General features: G+C 46.2%; 1 protein-coding gene across 2 annotated transcripts in view; it reads left to right on the top strand.

Annotated features, from left to right (window-relative positions):
• ADORA2A (adenosine A2a receptor) overlaps positions 1-9984 on the top strand; it is a 30664-nt gene extending 20680 nt beyond the window's left edge. For both annotated transcript variants that reach the window (XM_054844566.1, XM_054844565.1), the window contains exon 3: positions 3882-9984. In XM_054844566.1, the coding sequence (XP_054700541.1) occupies positions 3882-4842 (961 nt within the window). In that variant the 3' untranslated portion in view covers positions 4843-9984. The remainder of the gene's footprint in view (positions 1-3881) is intronic.
• Positions 9985-14060: the final 4076 nt, after the last annotated feature.

Consider the following 14060-nt stretch of genomic DNA (forward strand, 5'->3'; position numbering starts at 1 on the left):
GTAGGAAGAATAGGGGAGATGAACACAAACCCTGACTGAAGTATAGGACATGGAAGGGATCTTTGTACTGAGAGCAGTCTGTTTCAGCAGTTGCTTTAATACTCTAAGGCTGCCTTCTCGAATGCTCATATATAAGCATCTGAATTAGTGAATCAGGGATTTAATGTTTTATTGTCACATTGAGCCATATCCAGACTTACTTCTTTCCTTGCTCACCATAAACTTTTTGACTTTATGGCAAGCATTTCCTATATGCACTCATGTTTGTGTCAAATAGATTATGGGCAGATTCAGCCTAATATAAAAGAAGAATAATTCACTTCCTCCTTCGAACAACCACAGGCATGGCTTTGAAAGCAGTGCTAGCTCCATAGGCCACAGTGGAACTTGCTGTTACCGAGGTTTTAGCCTGGAAGCTGATCGTGCCACAAGTAAAAGAACAGTGGCTGTCCACTGTCATTGCTTCTGCTTTTCAGAGCCCTGTGCCCATCTGTGGGATCCCACCTACCCTGTCTCCATAGCATAGTCAAGCACTGGTACCAGTTAGCACCTGGTAACAGGGGAGAAAGTTTCTTGACTGAGTTCTAGGAAAGTGTTGTTTTGGTGGTACATGAGGTCTGGGTTTGGTTTCTTGCTCCGCCACAAGATTTCCTGGATGATCTGGGATTGTCAGTGTTTCTCATTTCCAGATACATGTAATAGGGATAGAATATCCTCCTTTTGTCTTGCCTCCTGTGACTGCAGCTGCCTGAGGTGTGGGCTGTTGCAGGGATGTGTTTTGTAGTGATTTGTTAAAAAAACATCGAGCACTGCTGGAATTCAGATCAAAGCCCAGTGCCCTCAACGCTGATCACAGGCTTTCTGGTGTGATGCAGTAAAGGTGACAGAAATGTGCTCCGTGCACATCTGGCCAAGGCGTGCAGTGCTGTCAACCAGAGGTGGGTTTGGAAGACAAGCTCAGGCTGGTTGGATGCTGTGACAGTGAGTTAGGTCAGCTACGTATCATGCAGTGTATGGAAAGATTTAAACTTCTACCTGAGAGCCCTGTGGTTCTTATACTAGCTCTGTCTTCCACCCAGCTTCGTAGTTTACAAATCAGACTGGTGAGGTCCTACACTTTCTGCAGGAATCATTGTCTCAGTGACACAGAGCTTAGGCCAAGGACCCAGAAGGGTCACATCCTCAGCCAAGTTACTCTAGGCAGCACAGATGAGTTGTACGTTTACCAAGGGCAGCTCCTCTCCTGGAGTCAGTTTCCCAGCCTGATAGTTGGTAGAACAGCAGGGCAGGTGAAGTTATTTTGGGGAAAACATCTACATTTTCATCTATTTGCAAAAAGTGGGTTTTGTTTTCTAGAGGAGCCAGGTGACCCTATCCCCACACCCAACTCCACCGTGAGTGTCCCTGTGTTCTTCACGAAAGTTCTTTGTGTCTGGAATTTCATGAGTAGAAGTTGTTGTTTGTGTAGCAAGTCCAGTATTTCCAGGAAGCACGAGAATTGCTTGTGCACAGACAATCCAGTGCTGTCTGGACACATCAGACATGCTACAAAGTCACCTGCCAACTATGCAGAACAGGGGCTGTAGGTGTGACCAGCTCCTTTCAGCAGGCTGTGTCTCCTGCATAGGTGCCAGCAACTCACAGTATATGTGATGCTTCCTGGAAGCCCTGAACTTACCATGTACAGCACTGGGCATACAGAGAGTAGCTAGAAATTAAGCTCTTCCAAGTGAACAGACACTTCTCAATGGGTAATTGGCCAACATAGTGCCACACAGTATGTGACGAGATGCTGTGAGCTTTCTCTCTTAACTGCTGGAGGTAGAGCAAGGTGTTACGGAAGTGCGCTCACTGAGAGATTGATAATTGCCACTGCCAGCACAGTACACTGCAGCTGGAAAGCAGGAGGCTGCTTGGGTTAAGTGCTGTTCCTAAGCCTTGTGAAGTTTGTTGCATGGGAATCTCCAGAGGGTAAGAGGGAGGGAGAAGTAGGGGGGGTGTTTGCCTGGAGCAGTAATGAATATATTTTTAGTGGAAGGGAAGAGACATCTCTAGTCGTGGGATAACAGCTGCACAATTTCAAAATTCCTCTGACAAGATGTAGCCAATTCCAGGGCTGCAGGGCTTTGAGGGTGCTTTTTGTTTTGTTTTGTTTTTTGTTTTTCCAAGCTTCAAGCGCCTTCGGCCAATCTCTTGCTCCCTGAGTGTATTTTTCAAAGCACAGATGCTGTTTTGCTGTGTTGATGAGGTCTGAATGTGAGCAGCTCCCTGCTACCATCCATGCTGTGCCCTTAGAATCCCCTAAGCATTAAGCAGGTTCCACTGCTTGCTGGGGAAACTTTTTAATCTCTCAGAATCAGCTGAATCCCTCCCTCATTTCTGGAAGGAGGATTTTGGTGTATTTTGGGTACTGGAAATTGTGTGGTTAGCTCCCTCACCCACTCCCTCTTTTCTGATTTTGAAATGCAGCTGAGGAAGGAAACTCAAGCCTACCGAGTTTTGTGTAGAGCCAGTTTTTTTCCAAGGCTCATTAGCAGGGATTTAAAGCCGGTGTAGGATCTCCATTCTGTACTGTGCCCAGCAAAAGCAGCTCCTCCCTTCTCTTGAACTTATGCTGGGATAGGACCATGAACCTCTGCGAGCAACTATTTCATTGAGATGGAAAGATTTCTATGGCTTGTTGGATTTTATTTTATTTTTTTAATGTTTGTTTGCTGAGAGAATTCTGGGGACAGAGGGAGAAGGAGCATTGGGTAAACACTGGGAGCCCAGTGCTACCGTTGTCCGATCGCAGACACATGGGGTCAAGTACAGTGTGGGACCCACGCTGGACAGTGTGGGAATCCGGCCATCTACTTTCCATGCTAAGCATTACCGAGGGAAGGAAATTGCAGTGAAATGTTAAACTGTTGCCCTGATTTACATTTTCAGAGAGAAGAACTGGTGGAGTCAGCTGAGGACTCGCAGTAACCTGTGAGGCCTTGGGAACTGGCCGGTATTTCAAACAAGCCAAGGTCCCTGGCTGTACTGTCAGGTTCTTACCATGTTGCTCACTGTCTATTTCAACATGTCTTGGAGAATTTACTGCTAAGAGCACTGGCTTCAGCCAGACATATCAATACCTCCACCATTGAAGTCCCCTTTGGTGTGTGCAGTGCAGAGACAGTCAGAGCAGTGTCCTCCTTTCTGAGAAAGACATGAGGTCAGCTTAGCCGGGCTGGTGAGGAAAACTGCTGACTTGTCTCAGTTATTTAAGGAAGGTTGGTGGTGCTGGCCTTCTTGAAAGTGTCATTGTGGAGCAGGGTGAGGTGCTGTGCAAGCGAATGCCAGCCTGGCTTCTGCAACTCAGCAGAATTTCCCTGGAGCACACCTGAACGTGGACATGGGGCTGATGGCACCGTGCTTCCTAGTTGTTTTGTGCTATTTGGCTTACAGATCTACTGGAAGACGAACCTAGCAATTCTGTGCTACGAGGCTGCTCCTTTGTCAGAAAGGAGGAACTACCTCAGCCTTCAGCAAGAGCGCCATGGTAGTCTTCATCACCAGGGGTCAGAGCAGTGCTGTTGATTATCCAGGCCACAAGATCTATATGCATGACCAAGTGGGCTGGTGGAATGAAGGAACACAGATGAAAACTGTATTAATTTCACTGCTTTTCTGTCACCTATTCACTGCCTAAAGGAAAGAGGAGGGAAATGGCATACAATGTCACCATGGAGTCCTTGCTGTGCTGTGCTGTGTGGGTTCTGCACAGCGGTTCAAAGGCCCATCTGAAGAAGCAGGTGCCTTTCTTGCTGTCTTCTGGGCCATTGGGAAGTCGCTTGGGTGTCAGGGGCTTGTTGAACAATACTGATGTAATTCCCATCTCTTCTGCTTTATAGGTACAATGGCTTGGTGACTGGCTCTCGAGCTAAAGGTATCATTGCCATCTGCTGGGTTTTATCTTTCATCATCGGCTTGACACCAATGCTAGGGTGGCACAATCGCTCCCAGATTGAAGAGCGGGGTTCCAATAAGTCCTCTCCCATCAACTGCAGCAACAGTATGGTGGCATGTCTTTTTGAGGCTGTGGTCACCATGGAGTACATGGTCTACTACAACTTCTTTGCCTGTGTGCTTTTGCCCCTCCTCCTCATGTTTGGTATCTACTTGAAGATCTTCATGGCAGCCCGGCGACAGCTCAAGCAGATGGAGAACAAGATGGTACATGGGGAACGTTCTCGCTCCACTTTGCAGAAGGAGGTCCACGCAGCTAAGTCTTTAGCCATCATTGTTGGGTTGTTTGCAGTCTGCTGGCTTCCACTACATATTATTAACTGCTTTACCCTTTTTTGTCCAAATTGTGCCCATGCTCCCCTCTGGCTGATGTATCTGGCTATTATCCTGTCTCATGCTAACTCGGTTGTAAATCCTCTAATTTATGCCTACCGAATCAGGGAGTTCCGACACACCTTCCGTAAAATCATCAGCCAGCATATCCTGGGCCGGAAGGAGCCGTTCAAGGCAGGAACAGCCAGCTCTAGGACTTCAACTCATGGTGGGGACGCAGAGAATGCCAGCATACGAATCAGTGAGTATGCATTAGAGGTATATACCAATGGAGAGATCCACAGGGATCCTGAAAAGCAGGACTTAAGCAAATGCAAAGCTGGCTTGGAATGGCACCACAATGGAAATGCTCTGGACGTGGAGACAAATGGGCATCTCCCACATTCCTGCAAAAATGGGATTCTCTCAGATGCGTGCATGAACAGGGAGCTTCACAGTGAAGAGTTAATCAATGCCCAGGTGTCTTACTCAGATCTAGAAAGAGCAGCCCTCGCAGCAGCTGATGTTTCCTGATGAGACTTTCAAAGTCTTCCTGGTAGAATTCTTTTTTTTCCATTGGTGACCTCTGCCATGGCAGAAAGGGAGGTTGGGGGGCGGGGGGAGAGGTGTGTATTCAGATTGCTGTGGAGAAAGGGGTCCCTACCCAAGACTGTTGGGAAGATCCTAAATACTAGACTGGAATAAAGCCAAGAGACCACTGAAATGGACTGAGGAAGGAGGGACACGTTACCCATCAATGACCTGTCACCAAGAGCTGTGCCAAGGTCACAGATGGCATTCCAAGTTCAGCACTGGGAGGCTCTGCTGATGCAGGGCATATCATGACATCATGCTCTACTGTGTATCTGTGGTTGTATGTCGGTTTTGCTGTCTTTACCAACAGAAATAAAAGCATGGCTGGAAGTATTCACTGAATTGCAAAGAGCAACAAGGAGAGCCTTGTAGTACTTTGGCCCTGCAACAAATGGAAAGGGGACAGCAACATCTATTGGTCAGGAAGGATGCCAGCAGCTGCTTGGAAAGGGAAGGATTTTTACCTGATGGGAACTCTGGATACCTTCAACCATGGCATTTTGTCTTTCAGTTCATGTTTTTAAAGCTTATACTGCAACAGGTTGCTCAAATGTGGTTTGTTTTTTTTTGTTGTCTTGATAAGATTACTTTATATTAAGTTATGAAAGATGGGCAAAAACTCACATCCATTCCCTGAGCGCTCAATGTTCCAGATGCACAAGGCAAATATAACCTCATAGATCTCCACTTTGTCTAACAAATAATGAAAACGGAGACTGTAATTTGGGTTTCCTTTAGCCAAAGGGCTGTTAGCAGGACTTGGTGCTGCAGATAGCAGACAAGCAGGCCAGGTTGTGGTCTGTGTCACCAAGGCGGTTGTGCCTCGAAGTGTTGTGAAGAGCTGTCGGGTGTGTGAGCTGTCTGCAGGCTGGTGGGCACTGTCTGCTTCTTCCCCTGTCTCTGTGCTTGTCCTCCTGGACTCCTAGAATGCGAATTCTTTCCGTGGCCCGAAATGTGTGTGTGAGGAGCTATTTTTCCATATTTTCATCATTTTCACCCTCACGCAAAAGGCTGTGGGATTTTTTTTCTTCTTTCTCGGGGTAGGGAGAAACACGCACACATATACCTAACACTTATTTTTGAAATTCCAATGAGCTCTATTTGAACACCTTTTCTCCCATGATTTCAGTTTCTTCCTGATGTGCTTTACTGTGAAGCCTGATGTATCCCTGTGGTGCAGAGGCCAACAGAGCTGGGTCTCTGGTTAGAAGATGCTCCTACTCTGAGAAGCTGAAAGGCGTCAGTAGTAGTGGAAAACAGCTCAGGAACTGCAGTAGTCTGCCTGTATAAGAGAACAGGCAAATCTGTGCTGCAGCAAGGGTATGTGCACTGATGTGGTTTGTGGCAGAGGTTGTTTCGCAGCAGTTTGACAATTTCTTGTGTCACTTATGAAGCCTGGTAGCTCAAGGACAGCAGAATGCCACATTGGCTTGAATTCTACCTAAAGATTGTCTGGTCTTTGTTTTCCAGACAAATAATCCATGTCCAATACCACCAGCCTTCTGCGGAGACAGGCGGTAATGGTCCTACTGGAAAACTAAGTGTCGTAATTCCAATGATCTGAAGCTTATTCCCTAGCTGAAAACATCAGAAGTATCGTCCCCCAACCCTGGCTCCTCCTTGTGTCTGTCAACTAACATCTCAGAAGCCAAATAATCTAATTTTCAGAAAGGAAAGGGGAACTGGATTTTGATATTTGAGGAAGAGCAGGTTAGGTTTGTTTGTTCTTATTCCATGTTTATTTTAAATATTGTGAACTATTAAAATGAAAAGTCAGTTTTATTTGAGGAGAATTTTCACCAGTCTCCCTACATGAAGGTGGGGAGTAGATTGTAATGCTGAACGTGTTCAAGTATGTAACTGCTCCAGGCTAGCACAAAGCTTACTGTGAGAAGGATAAAAAGATGTGGTGCCACCACAATCCTTAGCAGAAAGACAGGCGAGTTTGTAGAACAATAGACTTCACAGTTTAATTGAATTGCTGCTTTCTTGGCGTGGCTCTTCCAGAGTCTAACGTCAGAGGAGTGGATTATCACTCCGGTGCCATTAACAAACACTAAGCCATTTCCCTGTGACTGACGTCGTAGGTAGTTCCTCTGTAGGGTGACTTGGGATCTTGTTACTCTTGATCTTTCTTAATGGAATATTTCTGCAGGTTATTTGCAGGATGGCTTCTCTGACCTCCTGTAACAGTGGCAGAGGAACTCAGTCAGGAAAATGGGGGTCTGATCTCTTCAGGCCTCAGATGGGAGCTGAAATGTTTCTAAGAATAACACAAGATTACATCCGGTATTCATGTCAATAACAATTAGGTCCACAAAGAAACAGAGCGGGGAAGGAAGTGTGGGAAAATACCAGCATTGCTCATGTGCGGGAACACACGCAAGTGCAGAAGTGTCTCCTATTGAGCTTTAGTTGCCGTTGTAAAGGGATGTTTTATGCCACATTGCATCAGACTTTCAACAGCTCGTGTGGATTGGTTGCTTTCTATTGTTTCCCGAGCTTCTTCACACTCAGTTATGGCAGCTTCTTGCTTGGTTGCCACACGAATCAAGTTGATCTATGTTGATGCTACAAATTTAGGATTGTCACTCTGCGAAACTTTCCTGCCCACCCAGATCACTATGCAAGCTTACTGAGTTTCCAGATGTCTCGAAGTTAGCTTTTCTGTTGCTGTTTGAGATGCCCCCCAAGTGTGTCCAGTCCCTTTCAGTATTAGTGATCCAGATTTGAAATGAAGAGGGTGTGTGAAGGGGCCGGGGGATGCATGCAGGAGGAAGTGCAGTGGGGGTAAGGAGGCAGTGTGTTTTATATAGAATTGGAAGTCTGTAGTCACAGGAAGGAAGGGATGGCAATTGCACCACATGCTGTGTGCCTTCTGGCAAACACATGTCTGAGATGGACTTTCAGAAGATGTTTCCCAAGCAGTTGTTGGGGGAAGCATGAGCCTTTTGAACAGAATTTTGGACTTCTTATTTCTTGTTTCTTAGGGATCGTGATTTCAAGGCTTTCTTTTTTTAAAACGAACAAAAGAAGCTTTAGGGTCCCATCAATGAAGTGTGCTCTTTTCTTCTCCTGGCAGCGCTCTCCATTCTTGAGAAAAGTACCTCTCTTCCAAACTGCAGGGATCATTAGAAAAGTGAAAGTTAAATAAATATGTCCTAATCTCTCCACTCATATCCCCATTTTCATTCCAGCTGGAGAATGCTTAGCTGTTGAAATATAGCTGTTCTGGATAAACAAAGATGGTACCAAGACAAAGGGAAGAATGAGGTGATCATCAGGAGAGGCTTCAGAAGACCTTCTTGGGAATCCAAGGTGCAGTGGGTCCAAAGAGTAAAGAGCTGGGGTAAGAAGAGACTAATTCATGGAACTGGAACATCTTACTAAAAATGGCTGAAGACCCATAGAGAGATGTGGTGCCTCATTTGGCATGAGGGCATTCCATGAATTTCACCATTCCCTGGAGACTCTTAGGCTCCAGGGTTTATTTGCTTTATAGGGTTTTGGAGAAAGTTAAGTTTGATCAGTTGCCAGGAGTAATTTTATCAAGAGTTCTTCTTGGGGCCGTCTCCTCAATAGGGCACTGCTTTTTGTGTGCGCAAATAAATGCACTCACGGCTTTGTCCTGCAGAGTTTCTTTTGGATCAGTAATATTTCAAAGCTCTGAGCAAACTTGAACTGCAGCTCTTGAACAGAGAAGTAATTTGGCATGGTGGAACAGCTGAGGCTACTGTAGACAGAAAGGGTTTGCCACCTATCCCAGTTGGTGCTAGGAAGCTTATTGTGCAGATGGATTTGTGAGTTATATGGAGTAGTCTGAATCTTTGATCATTCTTTGAAAAGAGCCTCCAGGGGATGCTGGTGGATATAGAAAAGTCTCTAAGGTGTGGTAGCAGACTAGAGGGTTAGGGTTAGGTGGGAAATCTTGGTGGTGAAGGAAGATTTGTAAAGTAGGTGTTTGGGGGGATTTCAGAGGGAGCAAGAATGTGCTGGGAGGTGCTGGAGATTGCACAGATGGTGCTGGCGTGAGACCAAGGTGTGACTTGCTGTGGAAGGATTCTGGAAAGGATGTACATCTTATGGCTCTCCTGGGGTCACTGCAGAGGGGCAACCTTGCCTCCTGTTTGCAGAGTGTTGACTTTGTATGGTCTACATGTGACTGAGGTAGAGATGGTTCTTATGGATTATATCCTTTTCAGATGCATTGCCTCATTTCATGAGCGTGTCCAGGTATAACAAAACCCTTTCTGCTTCATGTACATGAGCCCTACCTAAAACCAAACCAATCCACCCATGTTCTGTGGGAAGGACGAGCATGCTGTAACAGTGCTGTGATGCATTTAAACTGTAGAATACTCACTAGTGGTGTTTGCTAACTTTAGCTGCCTAATAGTCAGTTCTCTCCCAATTTCTTTTGGGCATCAAACTGCACTGAGTCATACCAGAGAGTTTTTTTCTTTCTAGCCCTGCACTTTTGGCTTTTGTTACAATAAACCACATCAAGAGTAAGTAAAATCACACCAGTTTCTCATATGCGTGAGAGGTGACTAACCCTGACAGACTGAGAATCCCCAAACTGGGGCAGTGTTGTGTGTAACTCCCTGTCTCATTTGTCTGTTGGAACTGTTCACACAAGGATGTGTTGAAATGAAGACTGGAACCTGTTGATCTGAAAACATCCTTTGCTTCCCCCGCTCTGCCTCAGGAGCTGGTGTTCCTGCCTCCTGTCCTGTGGAGTGGTTGTCTCTGTGGTCTGCAAGCCAAGACAGTATGAACACCCTGCTGCACACGCTGTCACTATAAAACAATTACTCTTATAATTTAAATGTTTTATGAATATAGTTGTTGTTTTCCCTCTGTCTGTCAGTTACCAGTGGGAGGGGAGGGAAGGGGGTGGGAGAATCTGTGCATGCAAATGTATTTAAAGTGCATTGACCAAAGTGTTTTGTTTTGGGTTTTTTTGAATCTGTGAAATTTTCATATCTGTGAAGTCATCAGACTGCTGGGCAGTGAGGAGCCGCTGGTGCTGCTGAGTCTGTCTTGGTTACATTTCTTAATAAGCATTAAAATAATAAAATATATTTGTAAAAGAGAGTGTGAGTGCCTTTGTCCCAGGAAGATCCGGCTGGCTGGGCCCTTTTTGTGCAAGTGTTTTCTTATTATTTTATTAGCTTTTTCCATAGACTGATCCTTCCGGAGAGCTCTCCCTGGCACTGCCTATTCTTTTGCAGAAGACGTTAGCATGGACTAAGGTGACAGACCCAGATGGACTAGAAGACCCCTTACATCTCTGACCTCCTGGGATCTGTCATCTTGCAACAAGCAAACGTTTATAGCTGCGTACTGAACACCAGGTAGAGCGCTGTATTTGCCCAAACCACTGCGGTGTGGGGAACAGTGTGTTACACAGCAGGACCTGAAGGGTCCATAACTGGACCATGAAACAACTTTGCCAGCTGTGACTGGAGCATCCCAGCCTGCTGGCTGTCCTTCCACATGGCCCTGCCGGTGCACCTCAGACCTCCTTGTAAGACCATTGCAGTTTCAGACCTCTGTCCTGTTTTGCCAATGCCACTCAGACTCGGCTAGCTCCACATTAGTCTGGAGATGGGGGGCAGTGAATCTAGATGCTACTGTGGTATCTCTGAGGCCAATTCTGAGCAATGCTGTCAGGATGAAGCAGGAATAATTTCCAGCTTTTTCCAGCTGGCAGCTACTAAGTGTGTATGTGAGGAGGTTGGTGACAGTCTGTACAATCCAGGAGCATTTGGAATTGGGAAGTGATGGAATGAAAGTTCACCAGACAACCATCAACTACTGGTCATTCCCTCCTTTGGTTCACTTTGCAGCTGAGCTAGAGGCCTCGCTGGAGGGCCCAGTTTGCAGAGAGGTGCTGGCACCCCAGTGCTCTGCAGCCAGCTGTGCCTGAGCTGTTCAACCAACTGTGTAATTGAAAAGCTTTTTGCTTTTTCCCTCCTTTCACAAACACTGTGCATTTTGTTCTGCAGCATCAAAGGCCAGGAGCTCGGAGGAACAATGGGCGTCTGCAGGAGCCATGGGGAACAATGGCCGTACCTGGCCCTGGGAAGAAAGAGAGTACTTGAAAGAACAGAGAGAGCTCCCAGTTTAACAACACAATTGGCCTGATCTGGAAATCTCTGCTCAGACATCCACACCTTGGCTTAGCCATCCAGAGTAACTAGGCTTTGCAGGGCTTTTGCTGTAGACTAAGAGCTGTCTGAGGATAATACAGCTCAGTAGTGTAATATTTACTGCAGCACTGGGGAACTGATGACATTTCTGATTGGTGAAGTAGGATGGGGCTGTGAAGGATGGTGTTTTCCCTACTAATAGGTGAATAAAGTTTTTGGCTAAAAACTTTTCACAGTATTTAAATCAGCAGAATCCTCCTTGTCACTTCTGCCCTCAAACAGGAAGCCTTTGCTGCTAAGAGTAGTACATACAAGGGCCTGCTGTGCTCTTGACCATCGCGTGTTTCAAGAAGAAGTTTCGGGGAGGTAAAAGTTCTGAGCACCTTTCCTGAGGCCCTGTGGATCTCACAATTTACTTTCACAGGAAAGATTCCTACTGTCTTGCCTTTGCCTGAAGTGACCAAGTGAGGAGTGAGATGCCCCGTGTGTTCATTCACGGGAAGGAGAGAGACTTCTGCCAGCTCAGAGAGATCCTGGGAGGAATCCACCTCTCTGATCCTGCAAACAGTACCTCAAGTTAGATGATGCGACTCATTGCAGGTTGGAGTCTCACTGAATAGTAAGTAGAGCTGTATTCCTCCCTGACTTCCCAATCTCCTCTTCAGTGCTGTTTTGAGAAGAAAGGGGGACACTTCTGAATACTGGAGAGGTTTCCTGAGAAATGACCCAGTGGATAGGACTGTTGGAGGGGTTTTGGCTGTAAGATGCGCAACTTACAAGCAGTATCATTTCGCTGCTGTGTGACTGCAGTAGTCACTGCTTAGATCCCGCAGTGTGATAGGAAAGTACTACCCAGAGCTCAGAAAATCAGAAATTCATTTTGAGAATTGGAATTCTTGCAACACGTCAAAGAAAATGATCTAAGCCAAGCTGGGGTCTGAGAGTAGCGTGGTGATTTTTCAGCAAGTGAAAGGAGAGGACTGGGAAAAGAGCTTTCAATCTGCAGCTTCAGAATAAACTGTGTAAAGATGAGGTTATTTGGAGTGCAGATCCATACTGTGTGGTCTGAGCCTGTTGTACTGAACTCCAAACCTGGGACTGTGGTTTTTGGGAGTGTCCAGCTGCAATCCAGAGAGGTGACTGCAACTTCTACAGAGCCCAGGGCAGTCTTTAAACCTGCTAGCTTGGACACTGACAGCACTGGAGCTGCAATCGCTCAGGCTTTGTTTGCCAAGGATTTACCCAGAGCCCTAGGCAGCTCTGCTTTTTGCCTTACCTAAGGCAAGGAGATTAGATAACAGCTCATAATGACAGTGAAGAAAAGCCATGTGCATGGGGTATCTTGCTGCCTCAGCTGTTGATGAGGTCATGGGGATGTCTTTTGGGCTGGTATTAGTCCAGGATATTACTTCTAAATGGGAGTTAACGTATCTCAGTTGGATACTTCATGTTGCTGGAGAACTTGCAGCTGCATCATTTGGGCATTTGGCATCGTCTGAGCTGTGAAAGCTTGTGACTGTGCTTTGGGGTTCCCAGGGATGCAAGGCTCTTGTGCAGTGTGGTGATTGCATCCAGAAAAAAAAAAGTCCAAATAAAGAGAGAATTGAGCAGCCTGGATCAGTTCTAAAAAGAATGCAAAACAAGCCTGGGCCATCTCAGGGTAAGCTGCACTCATGGTGCCTCTTGAACCCATGTCCTGTTATTGTTGGTGTGGAACGTGAGGGTCTGGGCCAATGAAAATAAGGAAGGCAGCTTGACAGACACAGATTTTATCTTTTGAGATTCGTCATGACCTTTCTAGTGTATAATAAATAAAGTTGACTCAGGAATTGGCAAGTGCCCTATAACATGCAGTCCTGGTGTTGGGACTCGGCAGAATGTTCTGCTTAGCAATGCACTCTGTTAGCTTTGTTTGCCAAGTTCCTATTTTGGAGGTGTGCTGAAGGGCTGAACAGTGGCAGATGCTGAAGCCTTCTGCAGGGCAGGTGCACTGGACCTGGCATCTCTGACCATGCTGATCCAGGCTGGGTGAAGGTCATTCTGAATCCATGCTGATACAACCTTTTACCACTGGGCCATAAAAAGAAATGTCTTGCAAAGTAAGAATGCGGCTTGCTGTGGTGTGAGTCCTGGGGCAAGGAGGACTCCCATCCTTTCACATTACTGTATAACCTGTCAAGCATTTAAGTCGTCATTGAACAGTATTGCTTCCTGTATTAATATTTTTTGAGCAGCCCTGCCATGCACGCCAGATCGTGTGATATTAAACAATTCCATCATCCAGAGGATGTGGCCAATTTTGCAGGTGACAGGAATGGTAGCTCTGAGATTTGCCTGCTGCCAAGCGAATTCCTTCCGTACCATCTCCTCTGTTAACCATGACTGTGAGCAATCACAGCCAGGTTTTCTGAGCTAGCCCTGGTGGCAGGGACTGTGATATACAGGGCTCCTGCAGACAGCTGGGAATCGTGTGCTGCTAAATTGAAGCTGTTCTGTGATGGTAACACATCAGATTGTGAAGTTATTCTGCAGAGCCATGACATTGGGGAGAAGGTGGCTAATGTTTGCATTGCCAGTCCCAAAGAGGCTGCAGGGGGAGAGCTGCAGTTAATTCACAAAGATTACGGCTGAGTCAAAGGGACAGCCTCAAAAGGAGAGCACCCAGTGAGCACTCAGCACCTTAGAGGACAACTGGCTGCCTCGTTTCTGAGGTGCCTGCCATTTGGGAGCAGTCCAGTATTCCAAGTGTTTCCTGCCGTTCTTTATATTCATGCCAAAAGCACTAACAGAATAGGGTGGAGACAAAAAATCTCAGACCCTCCTCAAGATCATCCTCTAATTCCAGAAGGATCAAAATGCTAAAGGTTGCATTAGAAAAACAGAAATAGTCTTTTCTCCCACAATTGGTAACTCAAAGCCACAACTAAAGCTGAGAGTCAGCTGCTTGTTCTACAGCTGCGTCCTTTCTGAATTCATGAGAAATAGCATTTTGATTTCCTTCCA

Source organism: Grus americana, chromosome 16 (assembly GCF_028858705.1).
Source record: "Grus americana isolate bGruAme1 chromosome 16, bGruAme1.mat, whole genome shotgun sequence".
NCBI lineage: Eukaryota > Metazoa > Chordata > Aves > Gruiformes > Gruidae > Grus > Grus americana.